Source organism: Panthera tigris, chromosome C2 (genome assembly GCF_018350195.1).
Source record: "Panthera tigris isolate Pti1 chromosome C2, P.tigris_Pti1_mat1.1, whole genome shotgun sequence".
NCBI lineage: Eukaryota > Metazoa > Chordata > Mammalia > Carnivora > Felidae > Panthera > Panthera tigris.
In genome coordinates this window covers 156998215-157016208 of record NC_056668.1, presented here as the reverse complement: position 1 = coordinate 157016208, position 17994 = coordinate 156998215, and the positions used below count along the sequence as shown (strand labels likewise).

General features: G+C 36.6%; 1 protein-coding gene and 1 pseudogene across 5 annotated transcripts in view; both read right to left on the bottom strand.

The window, feature by feature from the left end:
• TOPAZ1 (testis and ovary specific TOPAZ 1) overlaps window positions 1–17994 on the bottom strand; it is a 100641-nt gene that overhangs the window by 60203 nt on the left and 22444 nt on the right. For all 5 annotated transcript variants that reach the window (XM_042999253.1, XM_042999254.1, XM_015545202.2 and 2 more), the window contains 5 exons: window positions 10792–10856; window positions 6711–6847; window positions 5232–5317; window positions 4377–4502; window positions 2796–2859 (listed from right to left, as the gene is read on the bottom strand). In XM_042999253.1, coding sequence (XP_042855187.1) covers window positions 2796–2859; window positions 4377–4502; window positions 5232–5317; window positions 6711–6847; window positions 10792–10856 — 478 coding nt within the window. The remainder of the gene's footprint in view (window positions 1–2795; window positions 2860–4376; window positions 4503–5231; window positions 5318–6710; window positions 6848–10791; window positions 10857–17994) is intronic.
• Window positions 1029–1533, bottom strand: LOC102969056 (annotated as a pseudogene).

Here is a 17994-nt window from a genome sequence, read left to right as displayed (position 1 = left end):
CACACATGCATATAAGGAGAGAAGGAGAGGGGGATAGAGAGAATGAGTGCAAACATTAAAGTAAGGATATGTGGGTATTCTTTGTATTATTTTAAGTTTTGCAACTTCCTGGAAATTTGAAATTATTTCTAAGTAAAACATTCAAAAATCGCTTCCAGAAAGAGAATTTTATGTCTAAAATCAAATATAAAATATATAAAAGAGGACCTATGGATAAATAGGGGATGAGGACTCCTACCCACTCAGTAACTTCCCCTGTGTACCAATGTAGGTTCTCTGTAGAGCCTGAACAGTTAGACCTACACCTTATACCTGTGGTATTCGTTTCTCTTTCTAAAATGGTATCTAGTTATCCTAACATCATTCATTAAATGAGTCTTCCCTTACCAAACTCTCTGGTCTTTCTAAATATTAAAATTCTTTATATGTAATATTGGTTCTATTCTGAGCCATCTATTCTGTTCCACTGATCTAAGTTTCTGTTTTCACACCAAACATAATTTCCACAGGTTCTTACCAACTTTCATTCATTATAGGTCTTTATTTTTGTTCTCTGTATTTGTTGATTTTTATTTATTTGTTAATTATTATTATCTTTTTTACATTCTAATAAGCCAAGAGCTTTATTGATGCAGTAGGCACTTTACAATGAACCCAAGAGAGCCCCATCTTCCCAGGGATGTCTGTACAAATCCTGGAAGTTTTACTACTTCAAAAAAACAAGGCTCTGCCTTTTACCACAGCCCTTGGATCTGTACCTGCTCAGATAGTCCCTCTTCCATTTTAAATAGGCAGAGCACACATGTACACCTGGCCAAGATGCGCCAGCCACTCCAGCAGGCAGTTACAACATCAGTTCTGTGTTACTTGCGGACAAAGGCATAGACTATCAGATCCTACAAAGGATTTAAGAAACAGACGATTTCTCCCTCCACCTTGAAAATAAAATACACTTCAGCGGATGCATGTCCTGAAATAGTTTAGCTGGGAATTCCTAGGAAGATGGTCCAGTGTCAATCCCTTCTTCATCAGCCTGTGCATCCAAAATTCTTCTCAAGATAAGAGGAGTCCCTTTTTTTTTTTCTTTTTAAAGTCTTTCTTGCTGTGAGAACTCATAATGGAGCCTAGTCCTCCTACTGCTAATGCCTTTTCATGCCATTGGGGTAACACTGCGCTGCTGTTTTCTGTGGGCTTCTCAAACCCTTTATAAATGTACTTCATTGGCAAGTCAATGCCATTTCTGTCCAGTGAATGCACAGCCTGCTCAATTGCTCTGCTCTTAAAATCTGTAAGTACTTTCAGCACCATGCTCTGGGACCGTTCCTTCACGGCCTGATTCTTGGTGTTGATGGGACAGTTCTGCAAGGCTGCACGGAATGCTCGAAGCACGCCCCCTTGCTGCAGAAGGCCATCCGCCTCACCAGGGTCCGGGCATGGTCTGGCCACCGCTGCCTCCTCCTGCTTGCCCAGGAATCTGTTCTCATCAAACTTGTCGATGTCCACCCAATGGAAGTTCTGGGCTGTGGCAGGGAGTCAGAGCCTGCTCAGCCGGCTCGGCTCTGGGTCCTGCCCCGGCTCTACACCACTTGGCACTGGCTCAGGCGCAAGAAGCGGCTGCCAGGGGCCTCCTCCACCTCCTCCGTGCACAGACGCCGCCACCCATCCCTATATTTGTTGTTTTAAAACTAAATTCAAATATATTTCTCCTGATACACTAGATGTTTACACAATCAGAATTACAATTTTGGGAGTTTTCCTGGTTTGTTTTTTTTTTTTTTTCATGTCATCCACTTTTCTTCCACATCTCATGCTATGGAATTATTTCTGGAATATACATGTTCATTGACATCTAATCATGCAGCTTCTCCCATCAATGCCTTGGTGATGGGTACATTCTCTATATAGGCTCCTATTACTTCTCCCTTGCCTACTTCCTCCTTACTGTAAGAGTAAGTTCAGTCATAGCAGTTCCCTCAGACGCTTCCTTTAATCCTTGGGGAGATGATGTCACTCAGCAAAACAAATAATAAACTTGTCAGAAATTTTGTTTTTAACCAAATGAGATTTCAAGCTGATGAATATGCAGCTAACATGCTCTATCACCACGATACTATGTGGCTTGGGTGGCTGTGTCAGCGTGACAAATATAAATAAGCTTGGTCCCTTCCTCTTGACGCTCAAGGTGTAGTAGGGGGAGACGGTGACAGAGAATGGGATGAGGCAGTAGAGTCAGATAACGGCTGACAGAGGAGGTAATCCTATTTCCTATGACTAAAACTTGCGAGATAAATAGGTCTTTGCTGTGGGGAAAGGGGATGAAAGAAAGGCATCCCAGATAGACAGCAGGGACAGCAGTGGCTCTGATATTATACCACAGCCTGTCCTGCTTAGGGAACTGAACAGAACTCAGTATGGATGGTGCATCGGCCTCAAGGGGTAAGTGTTAAAAGAGAAGGATAAAGACGTAGGGAAGATCTAGTTTCTGAAACATCCCTTCAGAAAGATTTTAAGCCAATTATCTATGTTATATTTTTGTCTTGCACACATACATAAAATTTCTATCTATATCATGCAATTTGGTTTTAGAAAATGATAGTGCTAGGTGGATTATAGTTTTTTAGTAACCAAAACGCCAAACTTATTTTTAATCATTTATAACACCAATAGAGCCACTCTAAGGCATTCAGTTTTCATACTTACAAGTATTGAATTTACTTTCAAACTGTAAGATACAATTGCACATTGCTTGAAATACTCACATTCTTGAATTTATAGTAATCATCCCTGTCTCATACCTGCACGTTGTAGCAAACACAGCTCGTTGATGCTTATATATTTCTTAAACACATCCATACAAACCTACAAGTAATGAAAAATATAACGTTACCTTTTTATATTTCATAAAGAAGACAAAATTTCAATCCTATCTTTCTGCTTATTCTCAAAGTGAACTTAAAGCAATGGAATAAAAAAACTGATGTTGGTTAACTCAATTTGAAATGTATACTGAATTCACTATAAAAACTTAATTTTACAGATGTTCTGACAAAGAAATAGTCAAGGAAATAGCAAGATTAGCAAGCAATTGGGGAGGGAAGGAAATTCCTGAATATTCAAAATTAAAAAAAAACTTATTTAGGTCATTTAAAAAATAGCCATTTACTGACTCAAGGATAAACACATTGACCAATGGATTAGAACAAAGAGCCTAGAAACAGACCCACTCATATATAATTAGCTGATTTATGACACAGTGACCCTGAAGTGCAACAGGGGAAAAGGATGGTTTTTTTAAGTAAATGGTGTTGGCTTACAAAGGGATCCTCATGCGGAAAAAATATTTATCTTGACCTTATTTTCACATGAAGACCAAAAATCAATTCCAGGTGGCTTTGTGTTCTAAATGCCAAGATAAAACAACAGACCTTTTAAAGGAAAAAATACAAGAGAACATCTTCATGATCTTGGCAAAGATTTCTCCAACAGGATGCAAAAAGTTAACACCGTAAAAAGATCGACAGAATCGGACTACATAGAAATTAAGAAGTTCTGTGTACCAAAAGACACCTTAAGAGGGTGAAAAGGCAACCTTTACAGTAGTAAAAGTTATCTGCTATACACATACTCAATAAAGAACTTATACCCAGAATATATAAAGAATTCTTAAGGTATATAAGAAAAAGACAATCCCATAGAATATAGGCAAAATATTTAGAGATTTCCAAAAAGAGTGTATCCAAGTGTCCAATAATGATTTTGAAAGATGCTCAGCTTCGTAAGTCATCAAGGAAGACATCACTCCCCACTCACTAGAATGGCTAAAATTAAAATACCAAGAGCTGGTAAGGCTATGAAGCAAGCTGAACTCTCAGACATTGCTGGTGAAAAAGTGTAATTGGGCAGACCACCTTGGAAATCTGTTTGGTACTATCAGCTAACGTTGAATATATGCAGATCCTATGACTCAGCAATTCCAGTTTTAAGTATAACCCATCAGAAAGTACACATATGTTCACCAAAAGACACACAAAAGAACACTGATAACATCACTACTGTAATTCCCAAATTCAGAAATCCAATGAACCAAAAGTAATATTTATCAATAAAATAAATTTTGATATACTCACAAAGTGGAATATTCAATATTACAATGAGAAAGAAATGTTTATAATTAAATAAAAAAATATAGATTAATCTCAAAAATATTGAGCAAAAAGAAGCCAGAAACAAAAGAATACAGATTGTATGATTTATTTAAAGCACAAAACCAGACAAAGCTCATCTATGCTATTAGGGGTTAATGAAAATCTGACTTAAAACATATAACTGAGATAATCTGAAAACAATCTCTACTTCAAGAACTTTACATATTTTACCTTTTCATCCCCTTGCTCAGGCACATGAGCAAACTTGCATTGTGATCGCTCACAGCCACGTAATGTATTAAAATGAAATTTGCAGTATCTATGGGGTAGCATCAACCCTAGGGGCTTCTGGAACACCTAGAAAATTAAATAAATTTTCTTTCTGTGTTAATTGTAAAAAAATACCATAATCAGGTAAGAAAGCATTTGAAGGAACCAGAAATTATACCCAAAACTGCACCAAGACAAATTGCTTGCTGACTTGATAAAAAAATAAAACTCCCAACTTAATTTATATTTTCAAAAATAATGAAAAAAAACAACTCAAAGTGGTTTGTCTGACTTTTTGCAATATTTTGAAAATACTCCATCAAAGTTGCTACTGTTTTACTTTACATGTTTTTAAAAGTTTTACATCCCCTCCCTTTCTCACATACTTGCCCTGTTTGCTTTTACAAAAAGTTAGTCCTATTTACAATATGTACCATATTTCAGATGCATTTATTTAGAACTCAGATTTTCCTTAGCTTTTCTGATTAACAGAAAGAGAAATGACAGATTCAAAATATATACCACAAACTTTTCCTATAAACAGCTTTAAATCACTAGTTTTCTCTTCTATCACCAGGAACTATCCATCCTGTATTTTCTGTTTTGGATATCCCCTCTCCACCCCGCCTGCCCAGCCTTCTGCTTTCAACTTCTTACATTATATGTGAATATCCTCTGAGTTACTACTCATTTTCTGCTTCTCATCACCAAGTGTCATTCAAACTCTGTAAACGTCCAGAAGTGCTTAACAAATGATAGGGAAATACAACCAAAATATGTGCTTTGTAAGATTTTTTTTTTAAATGGGGGACTTACCCCTACATTTTTTTCCCTCTTAAATATTTCACAAGTTTCAGGATTCTGCAGCTTTAAGAGAGAATGTTTTCCTGGAAATCTGAAATCTAGAAATGATTAAGAATCACATCAAATACCAATATGTTATAGCTTCTTCCCTTCATAACAATGAACAGATGACTACTACTATCTGCTTTAAAGTTTCACTTTGGACTACTCATACTCAGTTCACAGACTATGCTGCCATGTGTATTCCTGTGAAATTATTTACTTCTTTGGTGCTCCTTAAGTATTTCTAGGCCTAACTGTAAAATTTTAAACTCATTTTAAGCTGAAGATACTTTCTTAAAAGCCTTAAAACAGCAGCACTGAACACTGCACTCAAATGACAGTCTCCATGTTAAACAAATATGATAGACAATTAAAATCTCTAAGTAAATTAGTGACAAACCTAAGTGTTATGAAATGAACCTCACAAATTCATATGCCCTAAACCTCAGTGTGACTTTATTTGAAGACAGGGTCTTTTACAGAACTAATTAAGGTTAAATGGGGTCATAAGGAAGAGACCCTGAGCTGATGGAATTAATGCTCTTATAAGAGACAGCAGAGAGCTTGCTCTCTCTCCACGCACATGCACCAAGGAAAAGCCATGTGAGGACTTAGCAAGAAGGCAGCCATCTGTAAGCCAGGAAGAGAGCTAGAAACTAGACCCTGCCAGAACCCTGATCTTAAGACTTCTAGCCTCCAGAACCGTGTGAAATAAATTTCTGTGGTTTAGGCCATCTAGTCTGTGGTATTTTATTATGGCTGCCTGAGCTGACTAATATACCAGGCACCCTATTCCTTAATGTTGGTCCTTTAAAATGAGAATTAGGACATCTGGAAATGTTTTTTTCTAAAGATATTTTATTTTTTTATTTTAAATAATTTCATTTTTCAGTTGACAGCATTCAGACAGAATTTGGAAAAAGCTGAAGTTTCTGCTGCATAGTTTTGCTGTAATTTCTATTATAAAATCTGTTAAGGCTTTTTAAGATAAAACACACAATCATCTGGACATGCTGCAGTCCTACATGACACCAGGAAGCACGAAGTCAATGACAGGAAGGGACAATTAGGTGTGAGCTACACAAAGAAAATTTATTGTTTCCAAATTCATTCCTCAATCTAGCTTATTTTGTTCAAAAGCTTTATGGATTTTCAAAAAAACTAACACAAATTTTAAAATACATTATAATTCTAAAATATTCAACTAAAATATGAATATTTTAGGTATAACCTATAATTTATTTGCGCTACAACTATCACGTAAGTACAGATATTTAAGAAATTGTTCCATCAAAAGTATTTACAAGTAAAGGTATACAAACTTCCTAATTTTAACATATTCTAGGCTGGTTTTGATTTTTTTAACCTTTTTTGTTTTTGGTGAAAAAAATCTCCCACATAATTTCTATACTATCAAAAGGCAACATAATTATATTAAGAAAATAGTACCATTCATCCAGGGCTTCAGTAATATGTCTTCTTGATGAGCACTTAGATTCAAAGGTGGCACTGATAAACACAGAGGTTTGGGGGCCAATGTTGATAACTGACATTCACCAACCATCTCTGAATTTTTAGGATCTTTGCTGTATGAGCAGAAAAAAACAAAATCAGAATTTAAATTTATTCTAAAACCTTTAAAGTAATGAGAATCGAGTGGAAACACAACCTAACACTATGTATATACTATATACCATGCTGTATACTGTTACCATACTATGATTCTTCATTATTTTCAGTAAGCATTCCTGACTTACATAGAAAACCAATGCTTGTTAAATGGCCAGGGTAGAGGCAGGAGTAAGGTGGTTGGGTTAAAACTAGAGCAGAATACTTTTTAAAAAAATTTTTTTTAATTTTTTTTTTTTAACGTTTATTTATTTCTGAGACAGAGAGAGAGCATGAACGGGGGAGAGTCAGAGAGAGGGAGACACAGAATCCGAAACAGGCTCCAGGCTCTGAGCTGTCAGCACAGAGCCCGACGCGGGGCTTGAACTCACTGACTGCGAGATCATGACCTGAGCCGAAGTCGGCTGCCCAACCGACTGAGCCACCCAGGCGCCCCAAAAAAACTTTTTAAAAAAATCTTTATTCACTTTTGAGAGACAGAGAGAGACAGAGCATGAGTGGGGGAGGGGCAGAGACAGAGGGGCAGACACAGAATCCGAAGCAGGCTCCAGGCTCTGAGCGGTCAGCACAGAGCCCGACACAGGGCTCAAACCCATGAACCATGAGATCATGACCTGAGCCGAAGTTGGACGCTCAACTGACCAGGCCACCCAGCTGCCCTGAGCAGAATACTTTTGATCATGCCAGACAAAATGTCCAAGGAGGCACTGAGCTGGCATTCTAACAGAAAAGATTATCCAATTATCCTATTGATAGTATAGTGAAAAAAGACTGAGTTATAAATTAATTCTTTGGGATAAGTATATTTAATAAATTTATACATGTACTTGAGAGCTTCCTTTGGGAAGAAGGTATAAAAAATTTACTGTCCTTGGTTGCTGATTTAAACAGTTTCAACTAGGGGCACCTGGGTGGTTCAGTCGGTTAAGCATCTGACTTTGGCTCAGGTCATGATCTCACAGTTTGTGAGTTTGAGCCCTGTGCTGGGCTCTGGGCTGATAGCACAAAGCCTGGAACCCTCTTGGAGTTCTGTGTCTCCCTCTCTCTCTGCCCCTCCCCTGTTTACTCTCTCTCTCAAATATAAATAAACGTTAAAAAAATAAACAAAAATAAACAGTTTCAACTCTATTTTAATATGTGAGATCCTATATAACCAATTTTAGAAAAACTTAAAAAGAGTTTGCTGGACAAAGCAGGAAAGAATATCCAATGGAATGAAGACAGTCTCTTCAGCAAGTGGTGCTGGGAAAACTGGACAGCGACATGCAGAAGAATGAACCTGGACCACTTTCTTACACCAGACACAAAAATAAACTCAAAATGGATGAAAGACTTCAATGTAAGACAGGAAGCCATCAAAATCCTAGAGGAGAAAGCAGGCAAAAACCTCTTTGATCTTGGCTGCAGCGACTTCTTACTCAACATGTCTCCGGAGTCAAGGGAAACAAAAGCAAAAATGAACTACTGGGACCTCATCAAAATAAAAAGCTTCTGTACAGTGAAGGAAACAATCACCAAAACTAAAAGTCAACCGACAGAATGGGAGAAGATATTTCCAAATGACATATCAGATAAAGGGCTAGTATCCAAAATCTATAAAGAACTTATCAAACTCAACACTCCCCCCAAAAAAAATCCAGTGAAGAAATGGGCAAAAGACTTGAACAGACACTTCTCCAAAGAAGACATCCAGATGCCCAACCGACACGTGAAAAAATGCTCAACATCACTCATCATCAGGGAAATACAAATCAAAACCACAATGAGATACCACCTCACACCTGTCAGAATGGCTAACATTAACAACTCAGGCAACAACAGATGTTGGCGAGGATGCACAGAAAGACGATCTCTTTTGCACTGTTGGTGGCAATGCAAGCTGGTGCAGCCACTCTGGAAAACAGTATGGAGGTTCCTCAAAAAACTAAAAATAGAACTCCCTATGACCCAGCAATTGCATTACTAGGCACTTATCCACGGGATATAGGTGTGCTGTTTCGAAGGGACACATGCACCCCCATGTTTATAGCAGCACTATCAACAATAGCCAAAGTGTGGAAAGAAACCAAATGTCCATCGACGGATGAATGGATAAAGAAGATGTGGTATATGTATACAATGGAGTGTTACTCGGCAATCAAAATGAAATCTTGCCATTTGCAACTATGTGGATGGAACTGGAGGGTATTATGCTAAGTGAAATTAGTCAGAGAAAGACAAAAATCATATGACCTCACTCATATGAGGACTTTAAGAGACAAAACCGATGAACATAAGGGAAGGGAAACAAAAATAATATAGAAACAGGGTGGGGGACAAAACAGAAGAGACTCATAAATATGGAGAACAAACTGAGGGTTACTAGAGGGGTTGTGGGAGGGGGGATGGGCTAAATGGGTGAGGGGCACTAAGGAATCTACCTGAAATCATTGTTGCACTATATGCTAACTAATTTGGATGTAAATTTTTAAAAATAAAAAATTAAATTAAATTAAATTAAAATAAAATTAAAATCCCCCTCCCCCCCAAAAAAAAAAGTTTTCTGGAGTTTCACTTACCTAGAAAAAGAAATAACTTAAGCAAGGGGGAGAGGAGGAAGTATCTCAAAGCTGACTAACAGACAACTAATAGATAAGGAAATCAGTTTTTTGGAGAAAGATCTCTCAGATAATATATTTTATCTTAAAAACAATTCTAACAAGCTTTTTCAGCTGGGGTTCCCTGGACCAGTGGAGAGTAAAAATAGAAAAGGGTCCCACACTTACAACAGTTGAAACTTACTAGCATCGACGGGGCTTAAAAATTACACAGAAAATAAAGATACTTCTCTTTCCAACTTGGGACATAATTAATATGTGCATTCAATAATAACCTCCCTCAAAACAAAAGCAATAACATACAATAAACAAATAAGAATTATGGAATTTTACAGATGGAAGAGATGATCTAGTAAAACTCTTTTTGTTTTTGATTGGATGACTGAATCCAAGGGTAATGTAGTGACTTCAATGTCAACATTCCTGGTCATTATGGTAGATCCAAAATCATGATAAAACTCTGCAGGCTGCAATGACACTATTTAGTTTGTAAGCAAAATGCTTTCAATAGAATAAAAAAGTTAAATTGTCATTTTTTCCTTTAAAAATTTTCAAATGGTCATGAATCGTACTGGGTTTCTGTGCCAATCTAATTCTTACCTAGCTTTCCCTTAATACAATGGTTCTCAAACTTGAGCACCTCTTAGGACTAGCTAAGGGGCGCTGTTGAAACACAGACTGAGGGGCTCCATCTCCAGCGTTTCTGATTTAGCAAATCAGGGATGGGACCAAATAATTTGCATTTCTGACTCATTCCCAGATGCTGCTGCCACTACAAGAATCACACTTTGAAAACTATGTCTTAACATAAAAAGACTTGAACACATTTGTCACCTGATTTGAGTGTACCTTGCCTCAACAGCAAAATGGGAGTGCAGGATGGTCAGGTGATCTCCAAGGTATCCTCCAACTCTAAGTTTTGTATTTGCGTATATTCTAGTGAGTGTACTGTAACTTGCAGTACTCATGACCACAACCATGTCAGATACCTGCAAACTGCAATATTCATCTGATTTCAGCTGCTTTTGCCTTTACAAATGTCATGTACACATTCTTTTTTCTTTTATCACTACTCTTTACTTCTTCCTTGAAAAATATTTTAATGGCTCAAAAATCTTTGTGACAGCTTTAAGGTAACTTACAGTATTGCTGACATCTGTGTGTACCTGATACACCAATTTAATAATACCCCTATATGGCTTACGGCATAGTGGCCCAAGTACATAAAGCAGAGAATGAAAAACACACTCAAAATACAAATTATTTGACTATTTTAAAGTTACATAATTAAAAATGTTACAGACCTTTTGCAAACTTCAAAAATATTTTCTTTTTCTTCTTTAATAGTCACCTCTTCTGAAAATCTATGCTATAAGGAGATTATGGTTAAAAAGTACAAGTGAGTATCTCTGTATTCCATATTAAGCTGAGGCTTACCAGACATATTAGAATTTATTAGATGTTAATTAAACCACCATCTGATGGCCAACCAAAAACACAACTCTGTATTATTTAAAATAATGAATATTGACTTAAAAATTCCACTGTTGCTTAAAAAAAAAACTAATAGAAATAATATATTTTCTCAGCTTTTGACATCACTTTTAATTATACAGGCTGTCATTTAAAGTTATTAGGAACAATTAAAGTTACATTTGTTTTCTTTCAGATAAAAAGCTTCAAATGATTTTTATTTTCAGATGGTATTTATGAACATAAATTTATTTTTCTCATTAGAAGTATCTATATGGGGTGCCTGGGTGGCTCAGTCGGTTAAGCATCAGACTTCAGCTCAGGTCATGATCTCGTGGTTCATGAGTTCAAGCCCTGTGTCAGGCTGTGTGCTGACAATTTGGAGCCTGGAGCCTGCTTTCAATTCTCTGTCTCCCCCTCTCCTCTCTCTTCCCCTGCTGCTCGCACTCTGTCTCTCTTAAAAATAAATTTTTAAAAAATTTAAAAAGGAAGTATTTGTATGTATTTTATATATCACTATACTTAAAACATTTCACATTAGTGTTCTGGAATTGTGACTTTCCAATTATAAGAAAGTTCTAAATGCTTAAATATTAAACTTTTGAAAAAACAGGCAAGCACCAAGAAAACAAACCTCCAAATCACCTATCATTTGAGCAGTGATAACCATTTAATATCTTACTTTATATCTTTCAAGTCTTTTTAATTTTAAAAAATTATTTTTTAACTATTAAACATTTTCCAGTCTTATTGAGAATTAATTGATACATATTATGGTATAAGTTTAAAGCATACAGCATGATGGTTGGGTTTATATATATTGTCAGATCATTACAACTGGTTCAGCTAACATCCATCTTTTCACAGAGATACAGCAAAAAGAAGAAAACAAGAAAAAAATTTTCTCCTTGTGATGAGAACTCTGAAAATGTACTCTCTTAGCAACTATTCTTTTTTAAAGTACATAATCACACATTACATAATGATACACACTGCATATACTATTGTTACGAAGAAAATTAGAAAAATCAAGTGAGAAACATAAAAATATCAACAAATACAAAAATATACTATGTTCCTGAACGAGATTAAAAAAATTTTTTTTAAAGTGTTTATTTATTTTTGACAGAGAGACAGACAGAGTGCGAGCTAAGGAGGGCAGAGAGGGAGACACAGAATCCGAAGCAGGCTCCAGGATCTGAGCTGTCAGCAGAGCCTGATGCAGGGCTCAAACCCACCAGCAGTGAGATCATGACCAGAGCTGAAGTCCGACACTCAACCAACTGAGCCACCCAGGGGCCCCCTGAATGAGATTATTAAATGTAAAGATGTTAGTTCTCCCTAAATTAATTCATACGCTTTAAAAACTACTTTACATGTGAGTTTAAAGAACTCTTAGGAAAATATAAGAACAGCCAAAAAATATTTTAGATTTATAATACATTTCAGAATCTTTTAAAGTAAGCGTTCCTTGTTTTATTTTTATTTTGCTTGCCATTTTTATTTTTCAAATAACTGACAATATGGTATCAGTAAAAGGACCTGGACAATCAATGAAACAAAAGAGAAGGAATAGTTCCATACATAAAAATTTGAAAAATTTAAAGATAGCATTTGAAATTTGTGAAAAAATGATTCAATAAATGGAAGTAGAACAACAGTCTAGCTAACTGGATAGAAAATAAGTTTGGTACCAACTCACCATATGTCAAAATACTTTTTTGGTTCATTAAAGATTTAAATACAAAAAATATCAGAAATAGCAAAAACAAAATAGAGATATAATTTGGAGGGTGGAGAAAGACTAAGCATGATACCAGGAGCAGAAACCATAAATTATGATACCAACAGGTGTGAATATAAACATGTTAGATATTTTCTTATGCTGGAGAATACAAAGCACACAAAAGCCATTTGTCAAAAAAAATTTTTTAAAGGTTACATTGTTTCTACCTTCTTTCTCCTAAGATAAATTTTAGATTCAGATAGATAAAAAATTCAAACATAATAAAAAACAACAGAAAAAAGCACCAGGAGGAAATACAGAAGAAAAATTTTAAATCTTGAAATGGGGAAGAGCTTCATTAGAATACCCAGTGCTCATCACAAGAAGTGCCCTCCTTAATACCCATCACCCACTTAGCCCATTCCCCTGCCCACCTCCCCTCCAGTAACCCTCAGTTTGTTCTCTACAGCTAAAGTCTGTTTTATGGTTTGCCTTTCTCTCTTTTCCCTCCTCCCCCCACCCAGGTTCATTTGTTTTGTTTCTTAACTTCCACATGAGTGAAATCATATGGTATTTGTCCTTCTATGATGGACTTATTTTGTTTAGCCTAATACTCTAGAGCTCCATCCATGTCATTTCAAATGGTAAGATTTCATTCTTTTTATGGCTGAGTAATATTCCATTGTATATATACACAACTTCCTTATCCATTCATCAGTCAATGGACATTTGGGTTCTTTCTATAATTTGGGTATTGCTGATAATGCTGCTATAAACACTGGAGTGCATGTATCCCTCCAAATCAGTATTTTTGTACCCTCTGGGTAAATACCTAGCAGTAAAATTGCTGGATCATAGTGTAGTTCTATTTTTAACGTTTTGAGGAACCTTCATACTGCTTTCCAGAGTGGCTGCACCAGTTTGCATTTCCACCAACAGTGTAAGAGGGTTCCCCTTTCTCTGAATCCTCGCCAACATCTGTTGTTTCTTGAGTTGTTAATTTTAGCCATTCTGACAGGTGTGAAGTGATATCTCATTTGTATTTCCCTGATGATGAGTGATGTAAGAATATATTTAATACATGAAAGTTCCTACAACTAAAAAAATCAAAATCTCAGAAGAAAAATGGGCAAAGAACATAAAAAGGAAGTTCATAAAAAATGTAAATGGCCTTTAAATATACTAAAAGATGCTTAACTAGTCTCATAAGAGGAAAGCAAATTAAAACTAAAAGTCATTTGTAAAAATAGACAGATGGGACAAAATTTTAATACTGAGTTGGTTAGTGTGTGGGGAGAAAACTGGCATTCTTACCCAATGTTGCTGAATGTATAAATCACAGTCATCTTTATGTAGGCCAATCTGACAATTCTACTTCTAAGAATTAATCCAAAAATGCTTGCACATATACAAAATGCCTTATGTTCAAGGGTACATAATGCAGCAATATTTAAATTGCAAAAAATGGGAACAAAGCAACTGTCCACCAACAGTGGAAGTTGTTGAATAGAGTATATCCATACAGTGGATAATTATACAATTAGAAAAACAGGGCATAATTACATACGTTGAAAAGAAACAATCTCCATTATATATTTAGTTTAAAAAGCAAGATAAAGAATGGTATGCTACTGTTTGTATAAAATTAAAAACAATAAACAACACATCCACTTTGAGAAATGGCAGAGTATGTCTTACTGGGATAACCCTCTTGCAGTTAACAATTCTAAACCCTAGATAAAATGTAACAAAAATCACTGGAAAGATATGAAAAGCAGGCAGAATCTGGAGCGAAGTCTACACTTGGAAAGAAGGAATAGTACTGACCAGCTCTTCTGTTTTCATGGTTTTATTCCTGAAGGTAGGCCCTAGTTGGAATCACCTGGGAAGGCCAAGAACTTGCCTTGCTGAAACAATGAACTGGAAGGCTAAATTTAGGACATAGTCAGAAACTGGGAAATAAGGATGAGAATCCAGGAAAGGAGAGAACCTAAGACAGGAAACCCTGAAATCTGGTTATACACTTGGTGCAAATCTCTCGCCGATCCTTGAACTGTATCTCTCTAAGATTAGACTCCAAACAGCCCAGCTAAGGTTACAAGAACCGAAAAAATATTTAAACTGCTACTGTGGAAGAGTAATCTGGAGGCTGAACTCACCTAAGTTAAAACCTAAACATACAATTACCATACAACCCAGCAAATACAGACTTGGGCATTGATCCCAGAGAAACTAAAAATTAGATTCACCAAAAACCTGTACACAAATGTTTATAGCAGCTTTATTTGGAATAGCCCAAAACTGGAGACAAGACAGTTGTCCTTCAATGAGTGAACAGCTTTTAAATAAATGGTAGTAACCCATCCCAAGGAATACTGCTAAGCAATCAAAATGAATGAACTATTGATACATGCAACAAACTTGATGACTATCCAGAGCATTATGCTGGATGAAAAAACCCCAATCTGCAGTGGTTACGTACTATATCTAATTCCATTTATGTAATACACTTAAAAAAAATTTTTTTAATGTTTATTTTTGAGAGTGAGCGAGCATGAGTGGGGGAGGGGCAGAGAGAGAGAGAGGGAGACACAGAACCCGAAGCAGGCTCCAGGCTCTGAGCTGTCAGCACAGAGCTCGACACAGGGCTCAAATCCACGAACCGTGAAATCATGACCCGAGCTGAAGTCGGACACTTAACCAACTGAGCCACCCACGCGTCCCTGTAACATCTTGAAATGACAAAATTATAGCAATGAAGAACAGATTAGCAGTTGTCAAGGGTTAAGGAGAGGTTAGGGGGAGGCAGGGAGAAAGCAGGCATGGTTATAAAAGGGTAACATAAGGGATCCTTGTGGTGATGGAAGTGTTTTGTATCTCTGACTGTATTATAGTGTCAATATTCTGGTTGTGGTATTATACTACAGCTTTGCAATGTTACCATTGGGAGAAATTGGGTAAAGAGTACATGAGATTTCTGTTATTTCTTACCACTACTGTGGTGAATCTATAACTATTTCAAAGTTAAAAGAAATGTGGGATCCTGCTAAGGCAATATTTATGGATATGTTTATAGCACTAAATTGTCTCAGAAAATAAGTTTTAAATCAGTGACCCCAGTTGTAACCTTAAGAAACTACAAAAAGAGGGGTGCCTGGGTGGCTCAGTTGGTTAAGCCTCTGACTTAAGCTCAGGTCACGATCTCACAGTTTGTGAGTTTGAGCCCCGCGTCAGGCTCTGTGCTGACAGCTCAGAGCCTGGAGCCTGCTTAGGATTCTGTGTCTCCCTCTCTCTCTGCCCCACCCCCGGCTTGCACTCTGATACTCTGTCTCTCAAAAATGAATAAACATTAAAAAAATTAAAAAAAAAAAAAAGAAACTACAAAATGAATGGCAGATTAAATCCAAAGTAAGCAGAAAAAAGGAGAAAGTAATGATCAGCAGAAATCAGTAAAATAGAAAACAACAGAGCAACAGAGAAAAAAAATTAATAAAACCAAAGCTGGTTCTTTTCAAATAGTAACAAAATTGATAATCTTCTAGTCAACCTCCAGCAAATCTACATCTATTTCAAAATACCAAAATTACAGAGATGGAAAACAGATTAATGGTTGGCTAAGGTTAGGAATGTTAGAGTTAGGGAGAAAAGTGTAACCAAGGAATAACATAAGGGAGATATTTATAGTGATAGAATAATTCTTTACCTTGATTGCAGTGGTGGCTAAAAGAGTCTGCCCATTTAATAAAATACAGAGAAGTATCTATACTATACATTTAATATCAGATTCCTGCTTCTGATATTGCATTTAAAGACGTAATCAGGAAAAAACTAGGTGGAGGATACACAGGTCCTCTCTATACTACTTTTGCAACTTCCTGTGAATCTACAATTATTTCAAAATAAAAAAATTTTAAAACGGTATACTAGCATTTTAGCTATATGGGGTTCAAAACTAGAATTAAGTAATTCCTATCATGGTTAAATTTAAAAATTGTTACATACACAAGACAAAATAAAAGGTCACTGGAAAAGACAGAATATACATATACTTATTCCATGAATATTTATCCCGTAAGTATTATATAAATATATACAAAATATCAGTAAGGAAGCATTTATAAAAATTCACAGAAGGGGCGCCTGGGTGGCGCAGTCGGTTAAGCGTCCGACTTCAGCCAGGTCACGATCTCGCGGTCCGTGAGTTCGAGCCCCGCGTCAGGCTCTGGGCTGATGGCTCGGAGCCTGGAGCCTGTTTCCGATTCTGTGTCTCCCTCTCTCTCTGCCCCTCCCCCGTTCATGTTCTGTCTCTCTCTGTCCCAAAAATAAAAAAATAAAAAAACGTTGAAAAAAAAAATTAAAAAAAAAAAAAAATTCACAGAAAACTATGTAAAAGGAGAAAAGTAGTAGGCCATACATATGTCCTAAAGTCAATCTATTCATCCCCTCAAATTCCTAAAATGTAAAGTGAGAGAGAGACAAAGTTTAATTCCCAAATTTGGGGGCCAGATATCTTAAAAAAAATTTTTTTTTAACATTTATTTATTTGTGAGAGACAGAAAGAGCAAGAGTGGGGGAGGGGCAGAGAGAGAGGTAGACACAAAATCCGAAGCAGGCTCCAGGCTCTGAGCTGTCAGCACAGGGCCCGATGTGGGGTTCGAACTCATGAACCGTGAGATCATGACCTGAGCTGAAGTCGGACACTCAACCAACTGAGCCACCCAGGCAGTGCAGAGGCCAGATATCTTAAAGACAAATATTACTGTTTGGTCATGATTATTTTCTAGAGTTGGTACTTTGAAGCTTACCATAATATTAGAAGAATATATGTATCATCCCCTTTTCTTAAACAAAACCAAAAATCTTACTATACTAGGAAGCAACTAAACAATTCTGTGGATTATTTTAAAAGAATTAATGCCAAAAATAGTCTACATCTTGAAAATATTTACAGTGTTAAGAATTCAGTGACTTCTGGCAAACATCTCCTAAAATCTATCCTTACAGGAACAAATGGATTAAGTCTTTCCCTCAGCTTTAAGTAGAACAGAGTACAAACTAGTTTTTGTTGTTATTTTGTCTTAACATTCATTTATTTTTGAGAGACAGAGACAGAGCACGAGTTGGGGAAGGGCAAAGAGAGAAGGAGACACAGAATCTGAGGCAGGCTCCAGGTTCTGGGCTGTCAGCACAGAGTCTGACACGGGGCTCAAACCCATGAACCGCAAGATCATGACCTGAGCCAAAGTCCTATGCTTAACCAACTGAGCCAGCCAGGCGCCCGTTTGTTTGTTTTTAATGCTTCAGAGCA